This window comes from Arachis stenosperma, chromosome 6 (genome assembly GCF_014773155.1).
Source record: "Arachis stenosperma cultivar V10309 chromosome 6, arast.V10309.gnm1.PFL2, whole genome shotgun sequence".
NCBI classification, from domain to species: domain Eukaryota; kingdom Viridiplantae; phylum Streptophyta; class Magnoliopsida; order Fabales; family Fabaceae; genus Arachis; species Arachis stenosperma.
In genome coordinates, this window is record NC_080382.1 from 67238176 (window position 1) to 67263696 (window position 25521).

The 25521-nt window shown below is 38.6% G+C and overlaps 1 protein-coding gene across 1 annotated transcript; it reads right to left on the reverse strand.

Moving 5' to 3' along the window:
* Nucleotides 1-6730: 6730 nt before the first annotated feature.
* LOC130934152 (uncharacterized) lies at nucleotides 6731-7936 on the reverse strand. Its single transcript, XM_057863740.1, has 2 exons — nucleotides 7539-7936; nucleotides 6731-7430 (listed from the first exon to the last, which is right to left on the reverse strand). Exons 1-2 carry the CDS (start codon nucleotides 7934-7936, stop codon nucleotides 6731-6733), a joined length of 1098 nt encoding a protein of 365 aa, XP_057719723.1.
* Between the last annotated feature and the right edge of the window lie 17585 nt (nucleotides 7937-25521).

Consider the following 25521-nt stretch of genomic DNA (forward strand, 5'->3'; position numbering starts at 1 on the left):
GTTTTTAATTATTAAAATTTATAAATTTTAAATATATGAGATATTCAATTTTAAGTCACCCACAAAAACCATGACCATAGACCCTTTTAGGTCACACTTTCGTAAAATCGTAACCATAAACACTTTTAAGTCACTCTCTAAAACCATGACCATAGATACTTTCAGGTCACCCCCTAAAACCATGACCATGGACCTTTTTAGGTCACTCTTCAAAACCGTGACCATAGACCCCTTTAGGTCACCCCCAAAACTGTGACTATAGACCTTTTTAGGTCACCATTTCAAAAAATCGTGGCCATAGAATCTTTTAGGTCACTCCCCAAAACTATGACCATAAACCCTTTTAGGCCACACCCCAAAATCATGACCATAGACCCTTTTAGGCCACCCTTTCAAAAAACCGTGATCATAGACCTTTTTAGGCCATCCCCGGAATTGTGACCTAGATACTTTTAGGTCACCCCGTAAAACTGTCACCATAAATCCTTTTAGGTCACTCTCCAAAACCGTGACCATAGATACCTTTAGGTCACCTCTCAAAACCGTGACCGTAGACCCTTTTAGGTCACCCTCCAAAGCCATGACTATAGACATGTTTAGGTCACCCCCAAACACCGTGATCATAGACCCTTTTAGGTCACCTATTTTTGAAAAATCGTGACCATAGACCCTTTTTAGTCAACCTTAAAAACTGTGACCATAGACCCCTTTAGGCCACCCCCAAAACCGTAACCATAGACTCTTTTAGGTCACCCTCCAAAATCGTGACCATAGACATGTTTAGGTCAGTCGTTTTTGAAAAACCGTGACCATCGACCTTTTTTTGTCACCCCTAAAAATCGTGACCATAGACCCATTTAGGCTACTCCCAAAATAGTGACCATAGACCCTTTTAAGCCACCATTTTTTTAAAAACCGTAACCATAGCTTTTTTTTGTCACGGTAAAAAAACTATAACCATAGAGGGTCTATGGTCACGATTGTTTACTGTGGCCATAGATCCAAAATATTGTAGTGCCCCAAGTAATCCTTTTTATATTGGGTGTCGGACAATTTTAACCGTGATCAACCAAATATAAAAAAAGTGATTTATAGACATGTATATTATATAATTTTATGAGTTAATACTCAATTTTTCACCAAAAATTTGCCTTGAACCATAAATTAATCTTTAAATTTTAAATTATTTCAGTTTAGACTTTGAATTTTCATTTTGCAACTCACTTTAATCTTTTAAATTATTTTTATTAATATTGTGTTGATATGGTATACTACTACAAATAATTAGTGTCACATGTCACAACAATATTCAACAACTTAAAACAAGTTACATAGGACATAGCATTGAAGTTTGATGAGAATTAAAGTGCATAACTTGAACAATATTATTTTTATTTTGTATTTTTGAATAATGAAAATGTTAAAATTTTAATTAGAGTAAAGTAAAATAGACGAATTTTTGAATTATTAGTGTGTTTTAAATCAAAATTAAAGGGAAAAAGAAAACTTTTATCCGAAAGGGACATAATAGATGTAAAATCAATCACAAAATGTTTTAGCACAACACGGGATCATGCTGTGGCTAATAACAATTTTGGAGGCTTTTTCATTCATCCATTCTTATCAATAAAGTAATGCGAGTATTTGACAGAGACATGATGTATACATGCGTGATTGCAAGATAGACAAAATGGGAAAATTTTTAAAGGTGTTCCGGACTCAGTCTCCATATCTCTCAAACGGTTGATAAAAATTTTAACAAGAGCCACAATCTTCAAAAATTTACATACCATCTCAAAAAGTTTGGATAACTACTCAACTGTTCGGGTGTATTTAAAACGGTGTCGAGGAGACATGATTAAAAAGGGCCATCTCAAATTCGAAAAAGCGCAGCCTAATCCCCAACTTGATAAACAAGAGTTTGTGCAGTCATATTCAATTAGGAATTTAGGAAAAGTTCATATTCAGATAATACACCCTCTCGTTCTCGTCAATGAGCACGAGTTTATACTGCTGTTCCGCCTCGCCTCCTCCCAATACGGCACCCTCATCTTAGAGCCGCTGAAGGTTTCCCTAATCTAAACGGGAGAGTGTATCCGACACATCGGACGTCACCTAATGGCAACGATCTGGGACACCTCTAGCTGAAAAAATCGGCCCCGAATTCTCCTGAACTCCCGTTTACCACACCATACCTATATCCAAACGGGGGCAACTACAGTCAGGCCCCTTCCCAGAAATGATCAGAAAACAGAGAAAATCTGTATCTATATCAAAACTATCCCAAAAAGTTACCAAGTCCTGTAAAATCCAAAAATTGTAATAAAACAAATACCATTTTTCCACTACTGCTACGCAGGAAACACCCTTGAAAGAAAAATGCAGAAGCAAAAAACCAAAAGAAAAATGCAGAAGCAAAAACAACACGCAAAGTAAAAGAACAAAACAAAGCACCAACCTGATTTTTAGAAGTCAAAACGGAATTGCGATGCGCGCAAGAAAATGTAGCACCACAAGCCCCGAGAAGCACCAGCAACCCTGCCAAGATGAGGTGCCAAAGAAAAACTGTAAAGAGCGTTTGGGCATGAAAAGTTAAAAGGTAATAGTGAAAATAGAAGAAAGAGGAAGAATGAGTTACAACAAAGAAAAAATGAGCTTGACCCCCTCCCTCCGCCTCCCCCCCCCCCATTAAACGTCATTATGATATCTTGAGAACCACAACCGATAGACGCTATCATCGAGAAGAACAATGGACAAGTGATGGGACGACCAAGCTTTCTAAAGACTCACGGGTTTCCGACTTTGGCCAAAAAGCATGAGATGGCACTCCATCCTCCCACGCAAGGCTCACGACCCTTGATGCCACAATGAAACAAACTCATCCAGAATTGAGACTAAGCAAGCATACTCTCTTGCTCCAGGAGCAATTATTCTGGACCCAATTTTCGAGTCTCCCAAACAGCTGAGTAACAATCCAGTTTTTCGGGTCCAAGCCCTCACCACGGCCTAAACTATTTTGGAGATTGCAAATCTCTAACTAATATTCAAATTCAAATACTTCTCTTCTTTTAATTAAGATAAGATAAGACAATAACACAAATTATATAAGAAAAAGTTAAAGGCTGTGTCATGTATGTTACACATTCTTAACCTTCACCTATATCTTTTAAATACATTCTAATTTGAACGTCAAAATATTTTTATAGATACAAATTTTTACTGTTTCAAAAGTCTAATCCCATCATTACCAAGACCAATAAATCCCTGATCCTTCCTTTAACAGTTCAATTCATACCGGTGAAATCTTATACAAAAAAGTGAAGACTTCTAAGATGGAATAATCTAAGTGGAGGAGCCAACACTTCCTCAATGCTTTAAGAAATTTTCCTTTATTCTTAGGTGATTAATGAATCAAAGGTGGGCATTAAAATTTGATAATTTCTGCCCCAGTTTGCACCTACTACTACTATTTATTTATTATTCATGCTAGAAAAAAAAAAAAACATCACCCAGTAAAACAAACAAATTTAATTAATCACAATTTTTTAATTTTTTTTAATCTTTTCTCATTTCTTTTTTTTTCTAACGCCACAACATTATCATCTACTTACCATCGGCCATCACTGTTAGTTCGTTATTAATTATCCTAAATTCTAAATCGTAAATTTAAAATTTAAATTTTAAATTCTAAATTTTATATCATAAACTAATTTAACTTTGTTTTATTTTTAAATATTCTTTTTACTTTAATTTTTTTTAATTTTAAAGGTGTTCTTAATATTTAATTATTAGCGAAAAAAATATTGACTCCCAATAAATTTTCTTTATTTGTTTGTCCCATTCGAATAACAAACATGTACAGGTTTGTATGTCAATTAATTATGTCATCGACATGGTCAACTGTGTGTCTTTATCCATATATATATATATATATATTGGTGTCTTATCCATACCCATATAATATATAGTGTTTATTTCGCCGGTCAAACAATAACTTGACTCCTTCATCAATTATACAAAACTAGACAAAACGAATTAAACTACTTGATGAGATCATTATATATAATGACCAGGTACATACATGTAGTAAAGGACAAGTATTCACGGACAAATTAATCAGAGTAAATATTTAAATTGGAGATCAATAAATTTTAAATAGGCTCTTTTAGTTTTAAATATAATTTTTATTATTCTAAAAATCTTTAAAATTTACTCACATTGTTTAGATCAATCTCCTTATTACCTTCAAAATAAAAATTTTAATATATATATATATATATATATATATTTTTTTTTTTTTTTGAATGAGAAGCTCAACACAACAAGTGGAGCAAGGAATGTATCAAGGAAAAAACAAAGCAAAAGCAAAAAGACCAGAATAAAAGCCAACATAGAAGTCTCTTTGTCATCTCCGGCATTGCCATCAACAACAGAAAGGGTCAGCACCTAGCCACTCCTTATAATTCAGAAAGGATAAGTTGATAATCTCCTCAACCCCTTTCCCTTTGTTCTGAAAAATCCTCCGGTTGCGTTCCAGCCATATGTTCCAAATGATCGCACAGAAGCACACCATCCATCGCTTGCACTCTTGTTTTGTTTTTGAGTTCTCAGTCCAACTTTGAAAGTGCTCCTTTACTGCACCTGGACACACCCATTGCATTCCAACATATGATAACCAAGCACACCATACCTGCCAAGAAAAACTGCAACCAAGAAATATATGGTGGCCATATTCAACACCATTGTTACATAAAACACATAAAGTATCTCCTTGGTGTATGACCCCAAGTCGACTCAGCCTCTCCTTGGTGTTGACTCTGCCAATCAGGACAAACCAGACAAACAACTCTACTCTGGGTAGGACAAGGCCTTTCCAAATGGTCCTTGTAAAACTGTAGCTTGATATATCCTCTGGGGCTATTTCCACCTGCAACACCTGCACAAATGAGTTAGTAGAAAAAATTCCTTGTTTATCATACTTCCATACAATTCTATCCTCTCTTCCAGGATCAAGTTTAACCAGCCTCAGAGTGTGGTGAAGCTGGTTCACTAAATCCAACTCCCATGGGAATAATTCTCTCCTCCACTGAAAATTCCAAATCCAAGCTAACCCATCCCAAAACCCACAATCCCCTATCATTGACCTTGTTTGGTTTGAAACTGAGAAGAGCCTTGGAAAGCGGTCTTTCAAAGAACCTCCCTGAATCCAGACATCCTCCCAAAACCGAGTTTGTCTTCCGTCACCCACCTCCATGGACAACCCAGTAATCATCTTCTGCCTGACTTCTTGATTCTTAAACTGTAGCTGATAAATATCCTTCCACGGGCCTCCTCGGATAGGTAGGTCTTGGGATGATAGGAGCTCATTTGGATTCAGGTTGTTGCAGGAACAAACAACCTTCTTCCACAACGGACACTCCTCCCTAGAGAACCTCCACCACCATTTAAACAGAAGGGCTGAGTTTCGAATCATGGCATCCCCAACCCCCAATCCGCCCAGCTTTTTAGGAGCCTGAACCACTTCCCATTTAACCAACGCCATACCACTCTTTCCATTCTCTTTACTCCATAGAAATCTCCTTTGCAAGGAAATTAATTTCTCTGCAACAGCCTTCGGCATCTTATACAGGCTCAAATAATAAACCGGTAGACTATTTAACACAGCTTTAATAAGTACCAACTTACCGGCCTTATTGAGGATCTTGGCCTTCCAGAGGCTCAGCTTCTCCTCCACCTTGTCTATTACAGGCTTCCACATCTTAACCAACCTTGGGTTTGCTCCTAATAAGATGCCCAGATATTTAACTGGTAGATTGGCTTGCTTGCAGCCCAACACTCAGCACATACGTTGTACCCACTGCTCATCACAGTTAACAGGGATTAAGCTTGATTTATCAAAGTTGATACTTAGACCTGACATCAACTGAAAGCACCGAAGCAACCTTTTGTAGTTCTTGATTGTCTCTTCCTCAGGAGGGAAAAATAAGACAGTATCATCTGCAAACTGTAGATGCGACAGTTCAACATGATCTCTCCCAATCAATAACGGCGATATGCGACCGTTTCTCATAGCCTCTCCAATCATCATATGTAGGACATCAACCACAAGTACGAAGAGAAAAGGGGACAGAGGATCCCCTTGCCGCAGGCCCCTCTCCATCTTAAAAGGCTTAGATGGCGAGCCATTTATCAGAACTGACATAGAGGATGTGCTCACACACTCCATAACCCACCCCCTCCATCTTCGACCAAAGCCCATCTTCTGTAATACAAGGTCTACAAAACTCCACTTGACTCTGTCATATGCTTTCTGGAAATCAAGCTTTATTACTACCGCTTCCTTCTTCCTCTGTTTGATCTACTGAACCGTTTCACATGCGATTAGAGCCCCATCATGAATCTTCTGACCCTTCACAAAAGCATTCTGTGTCTCACCTATTAAACCTGGCATCACACCTCTCATTCTCCGAACCAGCATCTTCGAAATTACCTTGTATACACACCCCACCATGCTAATCGGATGCAGATCTTTGATTTCCTTAGCACCAGTAAACTTGGGGGCCAACGCCACCCACGTGACATTAGCACCAGGCGGCAACCTTGAAGATTGGAAAAATGCCAGAACCACTGCCGTGAAATCCGAACCTATATCAGACCAACACTTCTTTATGAAATTCATGTTGTATCCGTCACATCCTAGAGCCTTAGACGATTCACAATCCCACACTGCCTATTTAACCTCCTCAGGTGACGGTAGCATCTCTAAAGCAATAGAATCCTCCTCGCTTATCCTTTCCACCAGCCCATCTCTGAATCCCACCTCAGGAGACCTCTCTTGATGATATAAGTCTTTATAAAACTCCCTAATGGCAAGCTTAATTCTGGCTTGATTCCTTATCATTCTTCCATTAATAAGTAAAGAATCAATCATGTTATTTCTCCGCCTAGCAGAAGCTAAGTTGTGGAAGTGCCTCGTATTTTTATCCATGTCCCTCACATACCATTTCTCACAACAAGTAACTAGCGGCTTCCGTCTTGCTTCCACTGTCCCATCATAGTTCCCATTGCCGACCATGTCATCAATCTTCTGAATCTCTTCCTCAAACCTCAAAATTTTCTTGTCCATATCACCAAAAATTTCTCTATGCCATCTCCCCAAAGGAGCCATCAACGCCCTTAGTTTATCGGTGAATGGTATCTCTCCTAACCCTTTCCATTCTTCCTTGGCCAACCTTAAAAATCCTTCGTGAGTAAACCACGAATCCAGACTTCTGAATGGCCTCGCACCATCTCTCAGCCTCTTCTCTTCCACTATGATAGGGCAATGATCTGACAAACCCCGAGGACCACCTCTCAAGCGAGTCTCCGGAAATGCCTCAAGCCATTCCAAGCTAACCAAAGCTCTGTCAATACGGCTGCAAGACTGTCCCCTGAACTATGTAAACTTACGGTCAGAGATCGGTAGGTCCACCAAGCCCATGTCATGCACCCAATTCTTGTAGTCATGTGCCGACAAAGGTAAGCTTTCTAATCCTCGCCTTTCTTCCACCTGTCCAATCTCATTAAAGTCTCCAAAAAAACAACAGGTTCCTGGGCATAAACCAGCCATGTAACTCAGCTCCTCCCACACAGCAAGTTTCTCACCTCTAGTGTGAGCACCATAAACCAAGAAAAAAGTACAATTAATATTATTCTCTGGCAAGACCCCTTCAACACATAGCCATCGCTCACTTTTATAGCAATTTCTCATTTTAAAGAACCCATCATCCCACATTAATAACAACCCGCCAGATGCACCCACAGACTCCACATACTCCCATCCCACACAACCGTTTCCCCATATTTTCACAACATCAAACCTTGTTACTAACTGTCGTTTAGTCTCAACCAACCCTAGCATATCCAACCTATACTTTCTCTTAAGTTCTTTTACCATCCTTAACTTCCCATCACCCCTTAACCCCCTAATATTCCATGAGCTAATAATCATTTTAAAATATTATTACACACCTTTTTGAGATTTTTGGGTCTGCTCCGTCTAGCTTTAGCCTTCTGTTTTGCCAGTCTCCTTTTTCTAGCAATCTCTTCATTCTGTTCTTGGAGGATCCGCATAATGTCATCATCTTCATTGAGCAGCATTGCTCCGGATTCTTCCGCTAGCTCCCATGTCTTCCGGTTCTCCAGCATTTGTTCATCCAGGTTTACATACTCATTACTACTATCTTCGTCTTCGTTGGCCTGTCCTTGTTCCCTTTCATCGTTGCCTCTGTCACCATGTCCTTCCTCCACGTTCTGCACCGGAGAATTCCTAGCACAAACTGATTCAATCCCTAGGCTTGCCTCCGTTAACTCTGCACAACCACCACCAATTGCTTGATAATAGGCGTCGTTACTTTGTCTGTCCATGTCCTTAGCCCCTTGAACTTCCTCCAACAGCGTCACAGCTCCTTCCACCCTTTCAATCCGGTTTTCCAATCTGCAACCCCTTATCATCACCGAACCCGATACCCCTGCGGTCTTCAGTTCTCCAGCAGCGCCACCCATATTCGTCACACAACCAGGGAGCGTCGTGGTTACACCACCATCAGTCAGACTCCGCCGCAAGCTGTGTCCACCGATGGAGTCGGCGCAAGCTTCTTCTTCATCGCGCATGGGCCTATCGCACTGCTCCGAGTCGACCTCAACCGACCTACACACTTGGCGCTGTGCTTCATCGCCTGTGACGTTAATGGCTCTGCAATGTCCTCCTTCTCCCTTCCCGAGGTCGCTTCCGTGGATCTCCACCCTGTTTGGTCTCCCTGACGGTGCAGAAGGAATGCCTGCACCAGATCTCACCTCTTCGGTCAGGCTGACCCTGACCCGACCCATGGCATCATGGTCCAGCCCATGCCAGCATGCACCGTTGCCATACTTTCCTTGTGCAAATGGATACGGCCCACCTTGGCCCAGCACACATTTTTTGTTTTTATTGGCATTGATGGCCCGTTCAGGAAGTCTCATACAAATATCCTTGGGTTTATCTCTTAGCAGCCCATCATGAACACATGGATAGCTCCACGAAATTGTGATCTCCGAATCTGTTTCATAATTACCTCCCAATCCCCCAGACTCTGTCAAGCCATCAATATGACCATAAATTTGCTGATTCGTTACCGGAATTATTTGATTAGGCTTTAAGTGGTCATAATTCCATTCGTTTAAAATTGCCTCTGAAATTACTATTCTGCCCTCATCTTCAACCTCCCGTCCTACCCTTTCTGTAACTGCTACCGCTGCCTGATCTTCGTAGCCTATCAATCTTGTAGAAGCATCCGACATTGTAGCATCAGCCTCAGAGAGTCTAAACGCTTCATTATTTTGGGGAGCGCAAACTATATCTTTATCCGGAATTTTTTCCGAAGCATATTGCGAGCTGTAAACTTCTTGTCCCACCTCTTTTACCAGGACGTCGAATCCACTGGTGCCGACCGTGATATGAACCCATTCATTGATCACACCCATAACACAAGTATCAATTAGTACGCGGCCGACACTAAAGGAGGCGCACGATTCCGTTCCTTTATCACACCCAACCACTTCTCCCCATTGGCCACCGATCTTCTTGAATGTATCCACTGTCCAAACATGTAGTGGGACTCCGAAGCACTCTAGCCAGACTCTTCGAGATTCACTTTTCTCCGATTCATTCCACCTCCATACGTTATGAAAAAATTTTAGAAGGCTATTCATTTTGAACGTGTATGTCTCTTCAGCATTCAAAAGATTGTCGAACGTCAGCAATGCCTTATAAGCTCCCAATTCTCGTACCTGAGTGACCTGCGGAAAGTTCTTAGCAACCATATCATGTAGAGACCTAAAGTCAATGGCCGTTGTTGTTCCACCGACTAGACCTTTCTGCAACCAGTTCAAATTTTCTTTCACCACAGCCACATCTAGAGTCTTTGTTAACTCATTCCCATGTTGATCCAGGATCTTCTTATCTTTTCCCACATTCTTAGAACTACTAGCTTGGACAGCCGGGTTATCCTTATGCTCCCTTTGCGGCTGGCGAACAATTTCTTTTCGAATGATACCTTCTGCCTGTATCTTCTTCGTGTCATTAGCAACCGACATTCTCCGGTATTTTGCTTCTCCAACAAACACAATCTTACCTTTCAGTCTCATACGATTCATCTCTGTTATGGCCTTCAAAGCTCCTCCCCTCGTAGTGTACCGTATGAACGCAAAGATGTACAAACTACCATTCTTTTGCTTCTGAGATAGGTATATGTCGTTTATGCGTCCAGTCCAACTGAACAGTTCGAACAGTTCTCTCTTAGAAATGTCTTCCGGGAGGTTATCCAAGAAAATCGAAAAGGACTCCGTCTCCAATCGATGATACTCTTCTCGATTCCAAACTCTAGGATCTTTGAACGGATTCCTAAAACTACCCCTCACTGTGTTTCCCACCCCAACTCTCTCTATTCTCTCTCTCTCTCTCATGTTGCTTTTGCAAAACTAAATACTATAAAAAAACATTATATATATATATATATTAAATAAATAATTCGCTAACAAAGTTTAATGTAAAACAATTAAATTCTAAACAAATGACCATAAAATCAATTGATTTCTTTTATGATAGATCAATTCGTTCTGAGAATTTTTGAAATAATAATTTTAAATCAAAATATTAAATTTAAAATATTTTAAAAAACTAATTTAAGTACGATTAGCTAAGAGATACGTTACTTAAATTTTTTTTTTGTAACCTCGATTTACTAGTTCATATATAGCTTTTAGATATATATTTTTTTGTTCTTTAGGATATTCATTCACTACAATAACAAAGTAAATGGTCACCGAAAATGATTCTTTTAATAGCAATCGTTGAATTCAAGTTATCTTTTTAAAGGCAATCGGTTGATCACAACATTAATTTTTTTTAATTAAAATATTATATAATAAGCTTGCATATCATCACTCACACATAATTTCATTGAAAATAATTTGATAATATGTTGTAATTTGGTTTCGTGAGTAGATGAAAATAATGGATAATAATATTGTTATAAAATGTTGGGCGGCGGCATAGAGAGAAAGGTTCACAGAAACTGGGAGAGTCCCCACGAGATATAGAGTTTAACTAGCAGAAGACCCGCGCATTGCACGGGTTGAAAATTTTTATTTGATCTTTTTATGTTACTAAAAAATAAAAATAGTATAGTATATTAAACTTTTAATTAAATATAATAAATTTATTTATTTTATTACAACTCAAAATACACAAATATATTTTTTTAATTTCTCATAGTTTATATAAGTATTCATGTTTTTCGAAACATTTATTTTGATGAGCACTTCTTAAAATAGTTATATAAATTCTGTCTCATAATATATTGTATCTTATTCAACTTCATAAATTATATGAATACAACTTAAAAATATAAACAATACAATTTAAAAGATAAACATGAATAAGAACCATAAAAAATATAATTTATGTATATTAAAAAAATTCTTTGATTTATCATGTTAAAATAATTTATATCTTGAATAAAAAATTTATTTTACAAAAATATAAGTTGTCATTTTTTAATATACTTAAAACACACAAGCGAATTTAAAACTCAATTTGGTTGTGACAAAAAAAAACGACAAATGAGGACAAAAACAACAAACGAAACGACAAATAAGGACAAAAACAACAAATGAGGACGACAGCAATTGAAATTGAAACATTAAATTTTATAGGTTTTTTACTTTTTACAACAAAAAGTATTTTATTATTCCAAAAGCATAAAATTATATCTTTTAAAAATTGAGAAATAGAAGGCTCAAAATTAAAGTTATTTAATAATAAAAAAATTATTTTATATATTGCATTCCTCAAACACATTTAGATGCCTCAAAATTGAAGTTTTCTAATAATAGTTTTTTCAAAAAAAAAACAGGTTTCTTTTCTCCTATTTTAAATATTAAATAATAAAAAAAATTATCACCCCCTATCAATCCAACAACTAATGGTGCCTCACTATAATACAAATACACAAACATATTATATAAATACAAACTTAGTTGCTATAGAATGCATTGTGTGCTTCAAAATGTAAAAATACATCTCAAACACAGAAGAGTGTGTTTCAGAAAGATAGAAGAGTGTTTCAGATTGCATTTGTCTCCTCTCCATAACATTTGGGGCAAACAATGCAGCCTTGTACTCAGCTTCAACCTAAAGAAAGCATCAATTCAATTTATCTCAAAAATAACCAAAACAATCATAATATGTAATTTATCATTTATATATAAAAATTACCTCTTCTTTTGTCTTAGAGATCAATTCTGGCAACTAATTTGAAGTCTCCATATTTGTTCTCTTCTTATTTTTCTTGTTTTTAAATTTCTGACCCTCGTCTTTCTTTTTAGACTTTTCAAGATCTTTTAAAAGATTGTCAATAAACATAGTGCTATTAAACATCAGTGCGAACTTGAGTATATCTTTTAAGATTTTCAACTCAGAAGCCATGGCAATGTGATCACTATCCCATTTCTATGTACAGAATGAAAGGTAGAAAAAATATTAAAAGTCGAGGTATACATTCCAAGCCATAATATACAAGATTAGGGTAATCAATTAAGTATATTGTGTGCCTTTTAAGTAAATGAATATATTTTTTTCAACTATAACTTGCAATCCAGTACCTGTTATATGGTGCCTTTTAAATTGTAAATGGGTATATTTTTCTCAATTATAACTTGCAATCCAGTTCTACTTATATATACCCTTAGAGAGAAGTTCTTTGATAAATGACAAATGGAGTAAAGAGAAAAGCAAATTTCAATGAAATAAAATTTGAGACCTCGATATAAAAAAGATAAGGAGAAACACATCTAAATACAAACAACAAACAGCCAAAAAAATTTAATAGATTTAGACCACTATAACTCACATATTCATCAACCAAAATCATCTCCATGGAATTTGGAAGAAGCTGACCAGTAAAAGTAAGAACAGTTTAAAGCCTAATCACCCTAACTTTGAGGTTCCAAGCTTCTTTCTCAGGATTAATCTTATTAACCATATCCATAGCAGTTCTCATCTTGAAATGTAATTAAAGGGATGAAAGAGAAAACATATTTCAGTCAATAAAATAGCAACTAAAACAGTAAAACACATACAATAGCAACATGAATGTGAAAAAATGTGACATGATCAAGGGGTTCTGCCTTTATTTATAAACACACATCAAGTAATTTGAATTTCGAAATACATAGAATCCTTATTTTGGAGGGAAAAAAAGAAGCAAGATAGAGATTTGAAAGATATTGATTGACCTTAGATATCAATCGAAAGATATTTATAGGCCCTAAGCTAACAACAATTGATACACAAATAAGGTGTATAAATAGTAAGATATATTAACCCTAAGGTATCCTCTATATAAATTTGATGGGAATAAAACACCATTCCCTCTTGAGAAAACACCTTTAACAGAGAAATAAAATAGACACAATCACAACACAAGAATTTAACGTGGAAACTCCAAGAAACAGGAGAAAAAATCACGGCCGTTGTCAAATGACAACCAGAGAATATCACTATGTGAAAATTGTCACAACACATAGACTTCTTTCTCTCTAACACCGGCACCCCAGTACACCCACACTCTCTCAAAGCAAATATCTAACTACACCTCACAACACTCTTTAATCAAAGAGTACAGAGGAAAAGAAAAAATCAGATACAAGCTTAAAGTGTTTCTGACTGGTGCAACAACAAATGGAGAACTTAGCCTCATATTTATAGCCTAGGCCACCCACTCCATTTGCTATCCTAAGCAATGTGGGACTAATTCAACCAAATCCTAACAATCTCCACCTTGATTGAAATAGTCACACATCTTCAGCTTTTATTGTCAACACCGACAATTTTTTGCTGCCATTGTCTATACCGACAATCATAGTTTAGAGAACTATCATACTCCACCATGAAAGTATACTCAATTGGAATTAGACCACTCCAAGCATTTTGCCTTGGTACAGATCGAAACCTTGCTGAAAATTCATGGTGCAACTTTCAAATTGGCTTTTCCTGGAAGTTCTTCAGCCATTGACCTAACTCCGCCTCACACCTTGCATCTCAACGCCAACCAATGCCCGTGTGCAATTGTGGACCCGATTGCCACAACTTATTCTTATCCATGGCAGTGCGGTAATACTATGAGGATACTTCTTGTCTTCTAGAGAACACCATCTTCTCTCATAGAGAGAGCAATATTGCAAGTATCAGATTGAGAGTCTTTTTCTGAAACCGCATTACCTGGACAATTTCTCCTTACATGCCCAGGCTTTTCACATTTCCAGCATGTTACACTCCTTCCACGATTTCCTTTTCCATAATTGTCACTTCTAGCTACAAGCGCCAAATCTGATGAAGTGCTACCCTCATTTTTCATTCTTCTTTCTTCAGCAGTGAGCTTACTGGCAACTTCTTCAAAATTCAGAGTTTTCTTCCCATACATTAAAATAGGTTTGATATACTCATAGGAAGAAGGAAGAGACAATATGAGCCTCAGTGCTTTATCTTCATCATCAATTTTCACTCCAATTGCCTCTAATTCAGAGACAATACCATTGATAGCACTAAGATGGTCAGAGATTTTCACATTGTGATCCATGCGTAGATTATGGAACTGCTCCTTCAATAACAACCGATTTGAGATGCCCTTTGCCTGATACAACCCTTCGAGTTTATCCCAAAGTTCCTTGGCTGTTTTCATTCCTTGCACATTTGCAAGAACATTCTTAGCCAAACACAGGCGAATAGCACTTGCAGCTCTCAAATCTAGTTCCTCCCATTCTTCATCCTTCATACCAGAGATCCTCTCCTTCAACGCCTTGTGCAAACCTGATTGTATCAACACATCCTTGACTTGTATTTGCCATAAGCCAAAATTGATTCTTCCATCAAATTTCTCTATTTCAAGCTTCACAGCACTTGAATATCCTGACATTGTTGCAACCGTATACTGGAATAGTATAACTCAACTGTAGACCGTGCACTAGGAAGGGTCCCCAGGAAAGTGAAGTGGGTCACAATGGACATACTTAAATACCAGGTCTTTCCTTAGTCAGAACCTTTCCAAACTGTACTCTCACAGTGCCACACTGCCTTCCAGCAACAACAACAGCAACCAAAGATCAACCTCAAGCTACAAGACAAAATTCTTTTCTGATGTGGAAGGTCAGACTGGGCTGCAACCACAGAGCATACTAAGAATAAATCCCACCGAACCGAAGCTCTGATACCACTTGCTGGGAATAAGACACCATTCCCCCTTGAGAAAATACCTTTGACAGAGAAATAAAATAGACACAATCACAACATAAGAATTTAACGTGGAAACTCCAAGAAACAGGAGAAAAAACCACGACCGTTGTCAAATGACAACCAGAGAATATCACTATGTGAAAATTGTTACAACACATAGACTTCTTTCTCTCTAACACCGGCACCCCAGTACACCCACACTCTCTCAAAGCAAATATCTAACTACACCTCACAACACTCTCTAATCAAAGAGTACAGAGGAAAAGAAAAAATCAGATACAAGCTTAAAGTGTTTCTGACTGGTGCAAAAACAAAAGGAGAACTTAGCCTCATATTTATAGCCTAGGCCACCCACTCCATTTTCTATCCTAAGCAATGTGGGACTAATTCAACCAAATCCTAACAATCTCCACCTTGATTGAAATAGTCACACATCTTCAGCTTCTATTGTCAACACCGACAATTCTTTGCTGCCATTGTCTATACCGACAATCATAGTTTAGAGAACTATCATACTCCACCATGAAAGTATACTCACTTGGAATTAGACCACTCCAAGCATTTTGCCTTGGTACAGATCGAAACCTTGCTGAAAATTCATGGTGCAACTTCCAAATTGGCTTTTCCTGGAAGTTCTTCAACCATTGACCTAACTCCGCCCCACACCTTGCATCTCAACGCCAACCAATGCCCGTGTGTAATTGTGGACCCGATTGCCAAAAGTTATCCTTATCCATGGCAGTGCAGTAATACCATAAGGATACTTCTTGTCTTCTAGAGAACATCATCTTCTCTCATAGAGAGAGCAATATTGCAAGTATCAGATTGAGAGTCTTTTTCTGAAACCGTATTACCTAGACAATTTCTCCTTACATGCCCAGGCTTTTCACATTTCCAGCATGTTACACTCCTTTCACGATTTCTTTTTCCATAATTGTCACTTCTAGCTACAAGCGCCAAATCTGATGAAGTGCTACCCTCATTTTTCATTCTTCTTTCTTTAGCAGTGAGCTTACTGGCAACTTCTTCAAAATTCAGAGTTTCCTTCCCATACATTAAAATAGGTTTGATATACTCATATGAAGAAGGAAGAGACAATATGAGCCTCAGTGCTTTATCTTCATCATCAATTTTCACTCCAATTGCCTCTAATTCAGAGACAATACCATTGATAACACTAAGATGGTCGGAGATTTTCACATTGTGATCCATGCGTAGATTATGGAACTTCTCCTTCAATAACAATCGATTTGAGATGCCCTTTGCCTGATACAACCCTTCGAGTTTATCCCAAAGTTCCTTGGCTGTTTTCATTCATTGCACATTTGCAAGAACATTCTTAGCCAAACACAGGCGAATAGCACTTGTAGCTCTTAAATCTAGTTCCTCCCATTCTTCATCCTTCATACCAGAGATCCTCTCCTTCAACGCCTTGTGCAAACCTGATTGTATCAACACATCCTTGACTTGTATTTGCCATAAGCCAAAATTGATTCTTCCATCAAATTTCTCTATTTCAAGCTTCACAGCACTTGAATATCCTGACATTGTTGCAACCGTATACTGGAATAGTATAACTCAACTGTAGACCATGCACTAGGAAGGGTCCTCAGGAAAGAGAGGTGGGTCACAATGGACACACTTAAATACCAGGTCTTTCCTTAGCTAGAACCTTTCCAAACTGCACTCTCACAGTGTCACACTGCCTTCCAGCAAGAACAACAACAACCAAAGATCAACCTCAAGCTACAAGACAAAATTCTTTTCTGATGTGGAAGGTCAGACTAGGCTGCAACCACAGAGCATACTAAGAATAAATCCCACCGAACCGAAGCTCTGATACCACTTGTTGGGAATAAGACACCATTCTCCCTTGAGAAAATACCTTTGATAGAGAAATAAAATAGACACAATCACAACACAAGAATTTAACGTGGAAACTCCAAGAAACAGGAGAAAAAACCACGGCCGTTATCAAATGACAACCAGAGAATATCACTATGTGAAAATTGTTACAATACATAGACTTCTTTCTCTCTAACATCGGCACCCCAGTACACCCACACTCTCTCAAAGCAAATATCTAACTACACCTCACAACACTCTCTAATCAAAGAGTACAAAGGAAAAGAAAAAATCAGATACAAGCTTAAAGTGTTTCTGACTGGTGCAAAAATAAATGGAGAACTTAGCCTCATATTTATAGCCTAGGCCAACCACTCCATTTTCTATCCTAAGCAATGTGGGACTAATTCAACCAAATCCTAACAAAATTGAGAGCTAACAGCAAGAGAGAGGATGAGAGAAAAGAGAAAGATAACAAAAAAAAAAAAAACATGAAGTAACAGAGAGAAAAGGGAGAACCAAAATAAAAAGAAAACCAATGCATAGATCCAAGAGTGGTAGACTTAGATGAGGACACCTCCTAGTATTGACATCATTATTTTATTAGGCTTCCTATATTATTAGATTTCCAATAAAAATTATATCATATTTCCAATGAAGATACACACAAGCTAAATTATCTATGTAGTTAAATACCAAAAAATAAAGTGTCCATCAATAAAGTTAAAAAATTGTGCTCAAAAGAAAAAAAGAAATACAATCAAGGAATGAAGATATAAACAAAAGAGAGTAACAAATAGGGATAAATTTTTTACTAATTTTATTTACAAATATATGACAATAGAATTAAATACTCAAACTTCTCAGAAAAAGAATCAAAATAAGCTTGATAGCTGATGAGCGGATATTTTATACGCTTTTTGGGGGTAATTTCATGTAGATTTTAGCATGTTTCAGTTAGTTTTTAGTAAAATAATATTAGTTTTTAGGCAAAAATCATATTTCTGGACTTTACTATGAGTTTGTGTGTTTTTCTGTGATTTCAGGTATTTTCTGGCTGAAATTGAGGGAGCTGAGCAAAAATCTGACTTAGGCTGAAAAAGGACTGCTGATGCTGTTGGATCCTGACCTCCCTGCACTCGAAATGGATTTTCTGGAGCTACAGGAGTCCAATTGGCGCGCTCTCAACGGCGTTGGAAAGTAGACATCCAGGGCTTTCCAGCAATATATAATAGTCCATACTTTGCGCGAGAATAGACGACGTAACTTGGCGTTAAACGCCAAGTTCATGCTGCTGTCTGGAGTTAAACGCCAGAAAAACGTCATGATCCGGAGTTGAACGCCCAAAACACGTCATAACCTGGAGTTTGACGCCAGGAAAGGCCTCCACACGTGGAAAGCATTAGTCTCAGCCCCAGCACACACCAAGTGGGCCCCAGAAGTGGATTTCTGCACCAATTATCTTAGTTTATTCATTTTCTGTAAACCTAGGTTACTAGTTTACTATTTAAACAACTTTTACAGACACTTCTTGTACCTGATAACATTTTCAGATCTGAATTACATACTTTTGACGGCATGAGTTTCTAAACTCCATTGTTGGGGGTGAGGAGCTCTGCAGCGTCTCGATGATTTAATACAATTCCTTTGTTTTTCATTCAAACACGCTTGTTCTTATCTAAGATGTTTATTCGCGCTTAATTGTGAAGAAGGTGATGATCCGTGACACTCATCACCTTCCTCAACCCATGAACGTGTGCCTGACAACCACCTCCGTTCTACATCAGATTGAATGAATGTCTCTTAGCTTCCCTAATCAGAATCTTCGTGGTATAAGCCGGATTGATGGCGGCATTCATGAGAATCCGGAAAGTCTAAACCTTGTCTGTGGTATTCCGAGTAGGATTCTGGGATTGAATGACTGTGACGTGCTTCAAACTCCTGAGGGCTGGGCGTTAGTGACAGACGCAAAAGAATCAAGGGATTCTATTCCATCCTGATTGAGAACCGACAGATGATTAGCCGTGCTGTGACAGAGCATAGGAACGTTTTCACTGAGAGGATGGGAGGTAGCCATTGACAACGGTGACACCCTACAGAGAGCTTGCCATCAGGTGTGATTGAGGACATGATTGTCAAGGTTGGGCCATTTGCCTTTCCTACTGACTTTGTGGTGTTGGAAATGGAGGAGCACAAGAGTGCAACTCTCATTCTAGGAAAACCTTTCCTAGCAACTGGCCGAACCCTCATTGATGTCCAAAAAGGGGAAGTAACCTTGAGAGTCAATGAGGAGGAGTTCAAGTTGAATGTTGTCAAAGCCATGCAACATCCAGACACCCCAAATGACTGCATGAGTGTTGATATTATTGACTCTCTGGTAAGGGAGGTCAATATGGCTGAGAGTCTCGAATCAGAGCTAGAGGACATCTTTAAAGATGTTCAGCCTGATCTGGAGGAGTCAGAGAAAATAGTAGAACCTCTGAAAATCCCTCAGGAAGAGGAGAAACCTCCTAAACCCAAGCTCAAACCATTACCACCTTCCCTAAAATATGCATTCTTGGGAGAAGGTGATACCTTTCCTGTAATCATAAGCTCTACCTTAGAGCCACAGGAAGAGGAAGCACTAATTCAAGTGCTAAGGACACACAAGACAGCTCTTGGGTGGTCCATCAGTGATCTTAAGGGCATTAGCCCAGCTAGATGCATGCACAAGATCTTACTGGAGGGTGACGCCAAGCCAGTGGTTCAACCACAAAGGCGGCTGAACCCAACCATGAAGGAAGTGGTGCAGAAAGAGGTCACTAAATTACTAGAGGCTGGGATTATTTATCCTATTTCTGACAGCCCCTGGGTGAGCCCTGTCCAAGTCGTCCCTAAGAAAGGTGGCATGACAGTAGTTCATAATGAAAAAAATGAACTGGTTCCTACAAGAACAGTTACTGGGTGGCGTATGTGTATTGATTACAGAAGGCTCAATACAGCCACCAGAAAGGATCATTTTCCTTTACCATTCATAGACCAGATGCTAGAAAGACTAGCAGGTCATGAATACTACTGCTTCCTGGATGGATATTCAGGTTATAATCAAATTGCAGTAGATCCCCAGGATCAGGAGAAAACGGCGTTCACATGCCCATCTGGAGTATTTGCATACAGAAGGATGCCATTTGGCCTGTGCAATGCACCTGCAACCTTTCAGAGGTGCATGCTCTCAATTTTCTCTGATATGGTGGAAAAATTCCTGGAAGTCTTCATGGATGACTTTTCAGTATTTGGAGACTCATTCAGCTCCTGCCTTAACCATTTAGCACTTGTTCTGAAAAGATGCCAAGAGACTAACCTGGTTTTAAACTGGGAAAAATGTCACTTTATGGTGACTGAAGGATTCTATAGGAGGTTTATAAAGGATTTTTCAAAAATCGCCAAACCTCTGAGCAACCTGCTAGCTGCTGATACGCCATTTATCTTTGATAAAGAGTGTCTGCAGGCATTTGAGACTCTGAGAGCTAAATTGGTTACAGCACCAATCATCTCTGCACCAGACTGGACTTTACCATTTGAGTTGATGTGTGATGCCAGTGACCATGCCATTGGTGCAGTGTTGGGACAAAGGCATGACAAGCTTCTGCACGTCATTTATTATGCTAGCCGTGTTCTAAATGACGCACAGAAGAACTACACAGCCACAGAAAAAGAGCTACTTGCAGTGGTTTACGCCATTGACAAATTCAGATCCTATTTAGTAGGATCAAAAGTGATTGTGTACACTGATCATGCTGCTCTTAAATATCTACTCACAAAACAGGATTCAAAACCCAGACTCATCAGATGGGTGTTGCTTCTGCAAGAGTTTGATATAGAAATAAGAGACAGAAAAGGGACAGAGAATCAAGTGGCAGATCACCTGTCCCGAATAGAACCAGTGGAAGGGGCGTCCCTCCCTCTCACTGAGATCTCTGAAACTTTTCCGGATGAGCAACTGCTTGCCATCCAGGAAGTGCCATGGTTTGCAGACATTGCAAACTACAAGGCAGTGAAATTCATACCCAAAGAGTACAGTAGGGTGCAATCAAAGAAATTAATCACAGATGCAAAGTACTATCTTTGGGATGAACCATATCTCTTCAAGAGATGTGCAGATGGAGTAATCCGTAGATGTGTGCCTAAAGAAGAAGCACAGAAGATCCTTTGGCATTGCCATGGATCACAGTATGGAGGACATTTTGGAAGTGAACGAACAGCCACAAGAGTCCTCCAAAGTGGCTTCTACTGGCCTACTCTCTATAAAGACTCCCGAGCGTTTGTGCTTAATTGTGACAGTTGCCAAAGATCCGGCAATCTACCTCACAGTTATGCCATGCCTCAACAAGGGATTTTGGAGATTGAGTTGTTTGATGTATGGGGCATTGACTTCATGGGACCTTTCCCACCATCATACTCAAACACTTATATTCTGGTGGCAGTGGATTATGTATCCAAATGGGTGGAGGCTATTGCAACACCCACTAATGACACTAAAACAGTGTTAAAATTTCTCCAGAAACATATCTTCAGCAGATTTGGTATCCCTAGAGTATTAATCAGTGATGGGGGCACTCATTTCTGCAATAAACAGCTTTATGCTGCTCTGGTTCGTTATGGAGTTAGCCACAGGGTAGCTACTCCATATCATCCACAAACTAATGGGCAAGCTGAAGTCTCAAATAGAGAACTCAAAAGAATCCTGGAACGGACTGTAATTAACCGTAGAAGGGATTGGGCAAGAAGCTTGGATGATGCTCTGTGGGCATACAGAACAGCATTCAAGACCCCTATAGGGACCTCTCCATACCAGCTTGTGTATGGAAAGGCATGTCACTTGCCAGTGGAACTGGAACACAAGGCCTATTGGGCAACCAGATTCCTAAACCTTGATGCCAAGTTAGCCGGAGAAAAACGATTGCTCCAGTTAAATGAGCTAGAGGAATTTAGACTCAATGCTTTCGAAAATGCAAAGATTTACAAAGAGAAAGCGAAAAGATGGCATGATAAGAAATTGTCATCCAGAGTCTTTGAGCCAGGGCAGAAAGTTCTGCTATTTAATTCTAGGCTCAAATTATTCCCCAGGAAATTAAAATCCAGGTGGAAAGGTCCATATGTCATTACAAATGTATCACCATATGGATACATAGAGCTTCAGGATAATGACTCTAACAAAAAGTTCATTGTTAATGGACAAAGAGTCAAACATTATCTTGAAGGCAATTTTGAGCAAGAATGCTCAAAACTGAGACTTGATTAAAACTCAGTAATAGTCCAGCTAATGACATTAAAGAAGCGCTTGCTGGGAGGCAACCCAGCCAATCACAAAATTTAATTTTATTCGTATTTAATTGATTTTTACAGGTATATGTCAAGGTATCTTCAAGGTAAAATAGCAATTGGTTGGATTCACAGAGTTATAAGGGAAATTGGAAGCTCACTGGCGTGAAAAAGCCAGTAAAAAACATTTTGGGCGTTGAACGCCCAAAAGAAGCACTCACTGGGCGTTCAACGCCAGTAAGGGTAGCCTTCTGGGCGTTAAACGCCAGAAAGGAGCATCTTCTGGGCGTTAAACGCCAGAAAGAAGCACCTTCTGGGCGTTTAACGCCAGATTGACAGCATCCTGGGCGTTTAGAAAAACGCCCAGTAACAAAGGACTTCCTGGCGTTCAACGCCAGAAAGATGCATCAGCTGGGCGTTGAACGCCCAGGAGAAGCAACATTTGGGCGTTAAACGCCCAAACCATGCAGCAGTTAGGCGTTTAACGCCAGGATGGTGGGGAGGAGGTAAAATTCGTTTTTCTTCACAATTTTTCTAATTTTTTTGTTTCAATTCATGATTTCTTGCATAAACATGTTTCAAAATATCATCCTTCAATTCCAAAAATTTTAATCCTAATTTCTAAAAACCCTAATTTCTAAAATCCCTTTTTCAAAAATATCAAATGTATCTTAATTTATAAACACAAATCTTTTTCCAATCCAAATCTTTTTCAAATCTTTTTTAACTCATCATATCTTTTGGATTTCGAAATTGCCTCTCCCTCTATTCCTCTTCTATCCTTTATTTTGCTTGAGGACAAGCAAACCTCTAAGTTTGGTGTGATTTGCCATGATCACTGAGCTAAAACTCATCAAGATCATGGTACCTAAGGGAACAGGAAGAGCAAGGATGTGAACTTAAGGGAGCTAAAGCGTCAGAAATTAATTCTTGAAGGCACCCCACAGACTAGAGGAACATCCACTTCCCAAAATACAGGTTGTTAAGTTCTAATTCTAGCTTTAACTCTGTGATAGTATTATTATAGGATTTTACCTTAGAAGTTATATAGGAGTAGTAGTAATTAGCATATCTATTTTGATTTTATTTTCAATTAAGTTATAAATTATTTTTCTCATCATCAAACATGAATAAAATAGTAGATTTTTAGAATAAAGAGGCAATAAATTTTTTTCGAGTTCTTAATAAGAAAAATTCTAATTATTTATATGTGGTGGCAATACTTTTTGTCTTCTGAATGAATGCTTGAACAGTGCATATTTTTGATATTGAATTTTATGAATGTTAAAATTGTTGGCTCCTGAAAGAATGATGAACAAGAGAAATGTTATTGATGATCTGAAAAATCATGAAATTGATTCTTGAAGCAAGAAAAAGCAGTGAAAAAAAAAAGAAAAAAAGAAAGAAAGAAAAAAAGCAAGAAGAAAAAGCCAATAGCCCTTAAAACCAAAAGGCAAGGGTAAAAAAAAAAAAGGATCCAAGGCTTTGAGCATCAATGGATAGGAGGGCCCAAGGAAGTAATTCCAGGCCTAAGCGGCTAAATCAAGCTGTCCCTAACCATGTGCTTGTGGCATGCAGGTCCAAGTGAAAAGCTTGAGACTGAGTGGTTAAAGTCGTGATCCAAAGCAAAAAGAGTGTGCTTAAGAGCTCTGGACACCTCTAACTGGGGACTCTAGCAAAGCTGAGTCACAATCTGAAAAGGTTCACCCAGTCATGTGTCTGTGGCATTTATGTATCCGGTGGTAATACTGGAAAAACAAAGTGCTTAGGGCCACGGCCAAGACTCATATAGTAGCTGTGTTCAAGAATCAACATACTAAACTAGGAGAATCAATAATACTATCTGAATTCTGAGTTCCTATGGAGGCCAACCATTCTGAATTTCAAAGGATAAAGTGAGATGCCAAAACTGTTCAGAAGCAAAAAGCTATTAGTCCCGCTCATCTAATTGGAATCTGAGCTTCACTTGAAACTCTGAGATATTATTGTTTCTTAATTTCTTTTCATCCTATTTTATTTATCTAGTTGCTTGAGGACAAGCAACAGTTTAAGTTTGGTGTTGTGATGAGCGGATATTTTATACGCTTTTTGGGGGTAATTTCATGTAGATTTTAGTATGTTTTAATTAGTTTTTAATAGAATTTTATTAGTTTTTAAGCAAAAATCATATTTCTGGACTTTACTATGAGTGTGTGTATTTTTCTGTGATTTCAGGTATTTTCTGGCTGAAATTGAGGGAGCTGAGCAAAAATCTGACTAAGGCTGAAAAAGGACTGCTGATGCTGTTGGATCCTGACCTCCCTGCACTCGAAATGGATTTTCTGGAGCTACAGGAGTCCAATTGGCGCGCTCTCAACGGCGTTGGAAAGTAGACATCCAGGGCTTTCCAGCAATATATAATAGTCCATACTTTGCACGAGAATAGACGACGTAACTTGGCGTTGAACGCCAAGTACATGTTGCTGTCTGGAGTTAAATGCCAGAAAAACGTCATGATCCGGAGTTGAACGCCCAAAACACGTCATAACCTGGAGTTTAACGCCAAGAAAGGCCTCTACTCGTGGATAGCTTTAATCTCAGCCCCAGCACACACCAAGTGGGCCCCAGAAGTGGATTTCTGCACCAATTATCTTAGTTTATTCATTTTCTGTAAACCTAGGTTACTAGTTTACTATTTAAACAACTTTTACAGACATTTCTTGTACCTCATGACATTTTCAGATCTGAATTACATACTTTGTGACGGCATGAGTCTCTAAACTCCATTGTTGGGGGTGAGGAGCTCTGCGGCGTCTCGATGATTTAATACAATTCCTTTGTTTTCCATTCAAACATGCTTGTTCTTATCTAAGATGTTTATTCGCGCTTAATTGTGAAGAAGGTGATGATCCGTGACACTCATCACCTTCCTCAATCCATGAACGTGTGCCTGACAACCACCTCCGTTCTACATCAGATTGAATGAATATCTCTTAGATTCCTTAATCAGAATCTTCGTGGTATAAGCCGGATTGATGGCGGCATTCATGAGAATCCGGAAAGTCTAAACCTTGTCTGTGGTATTC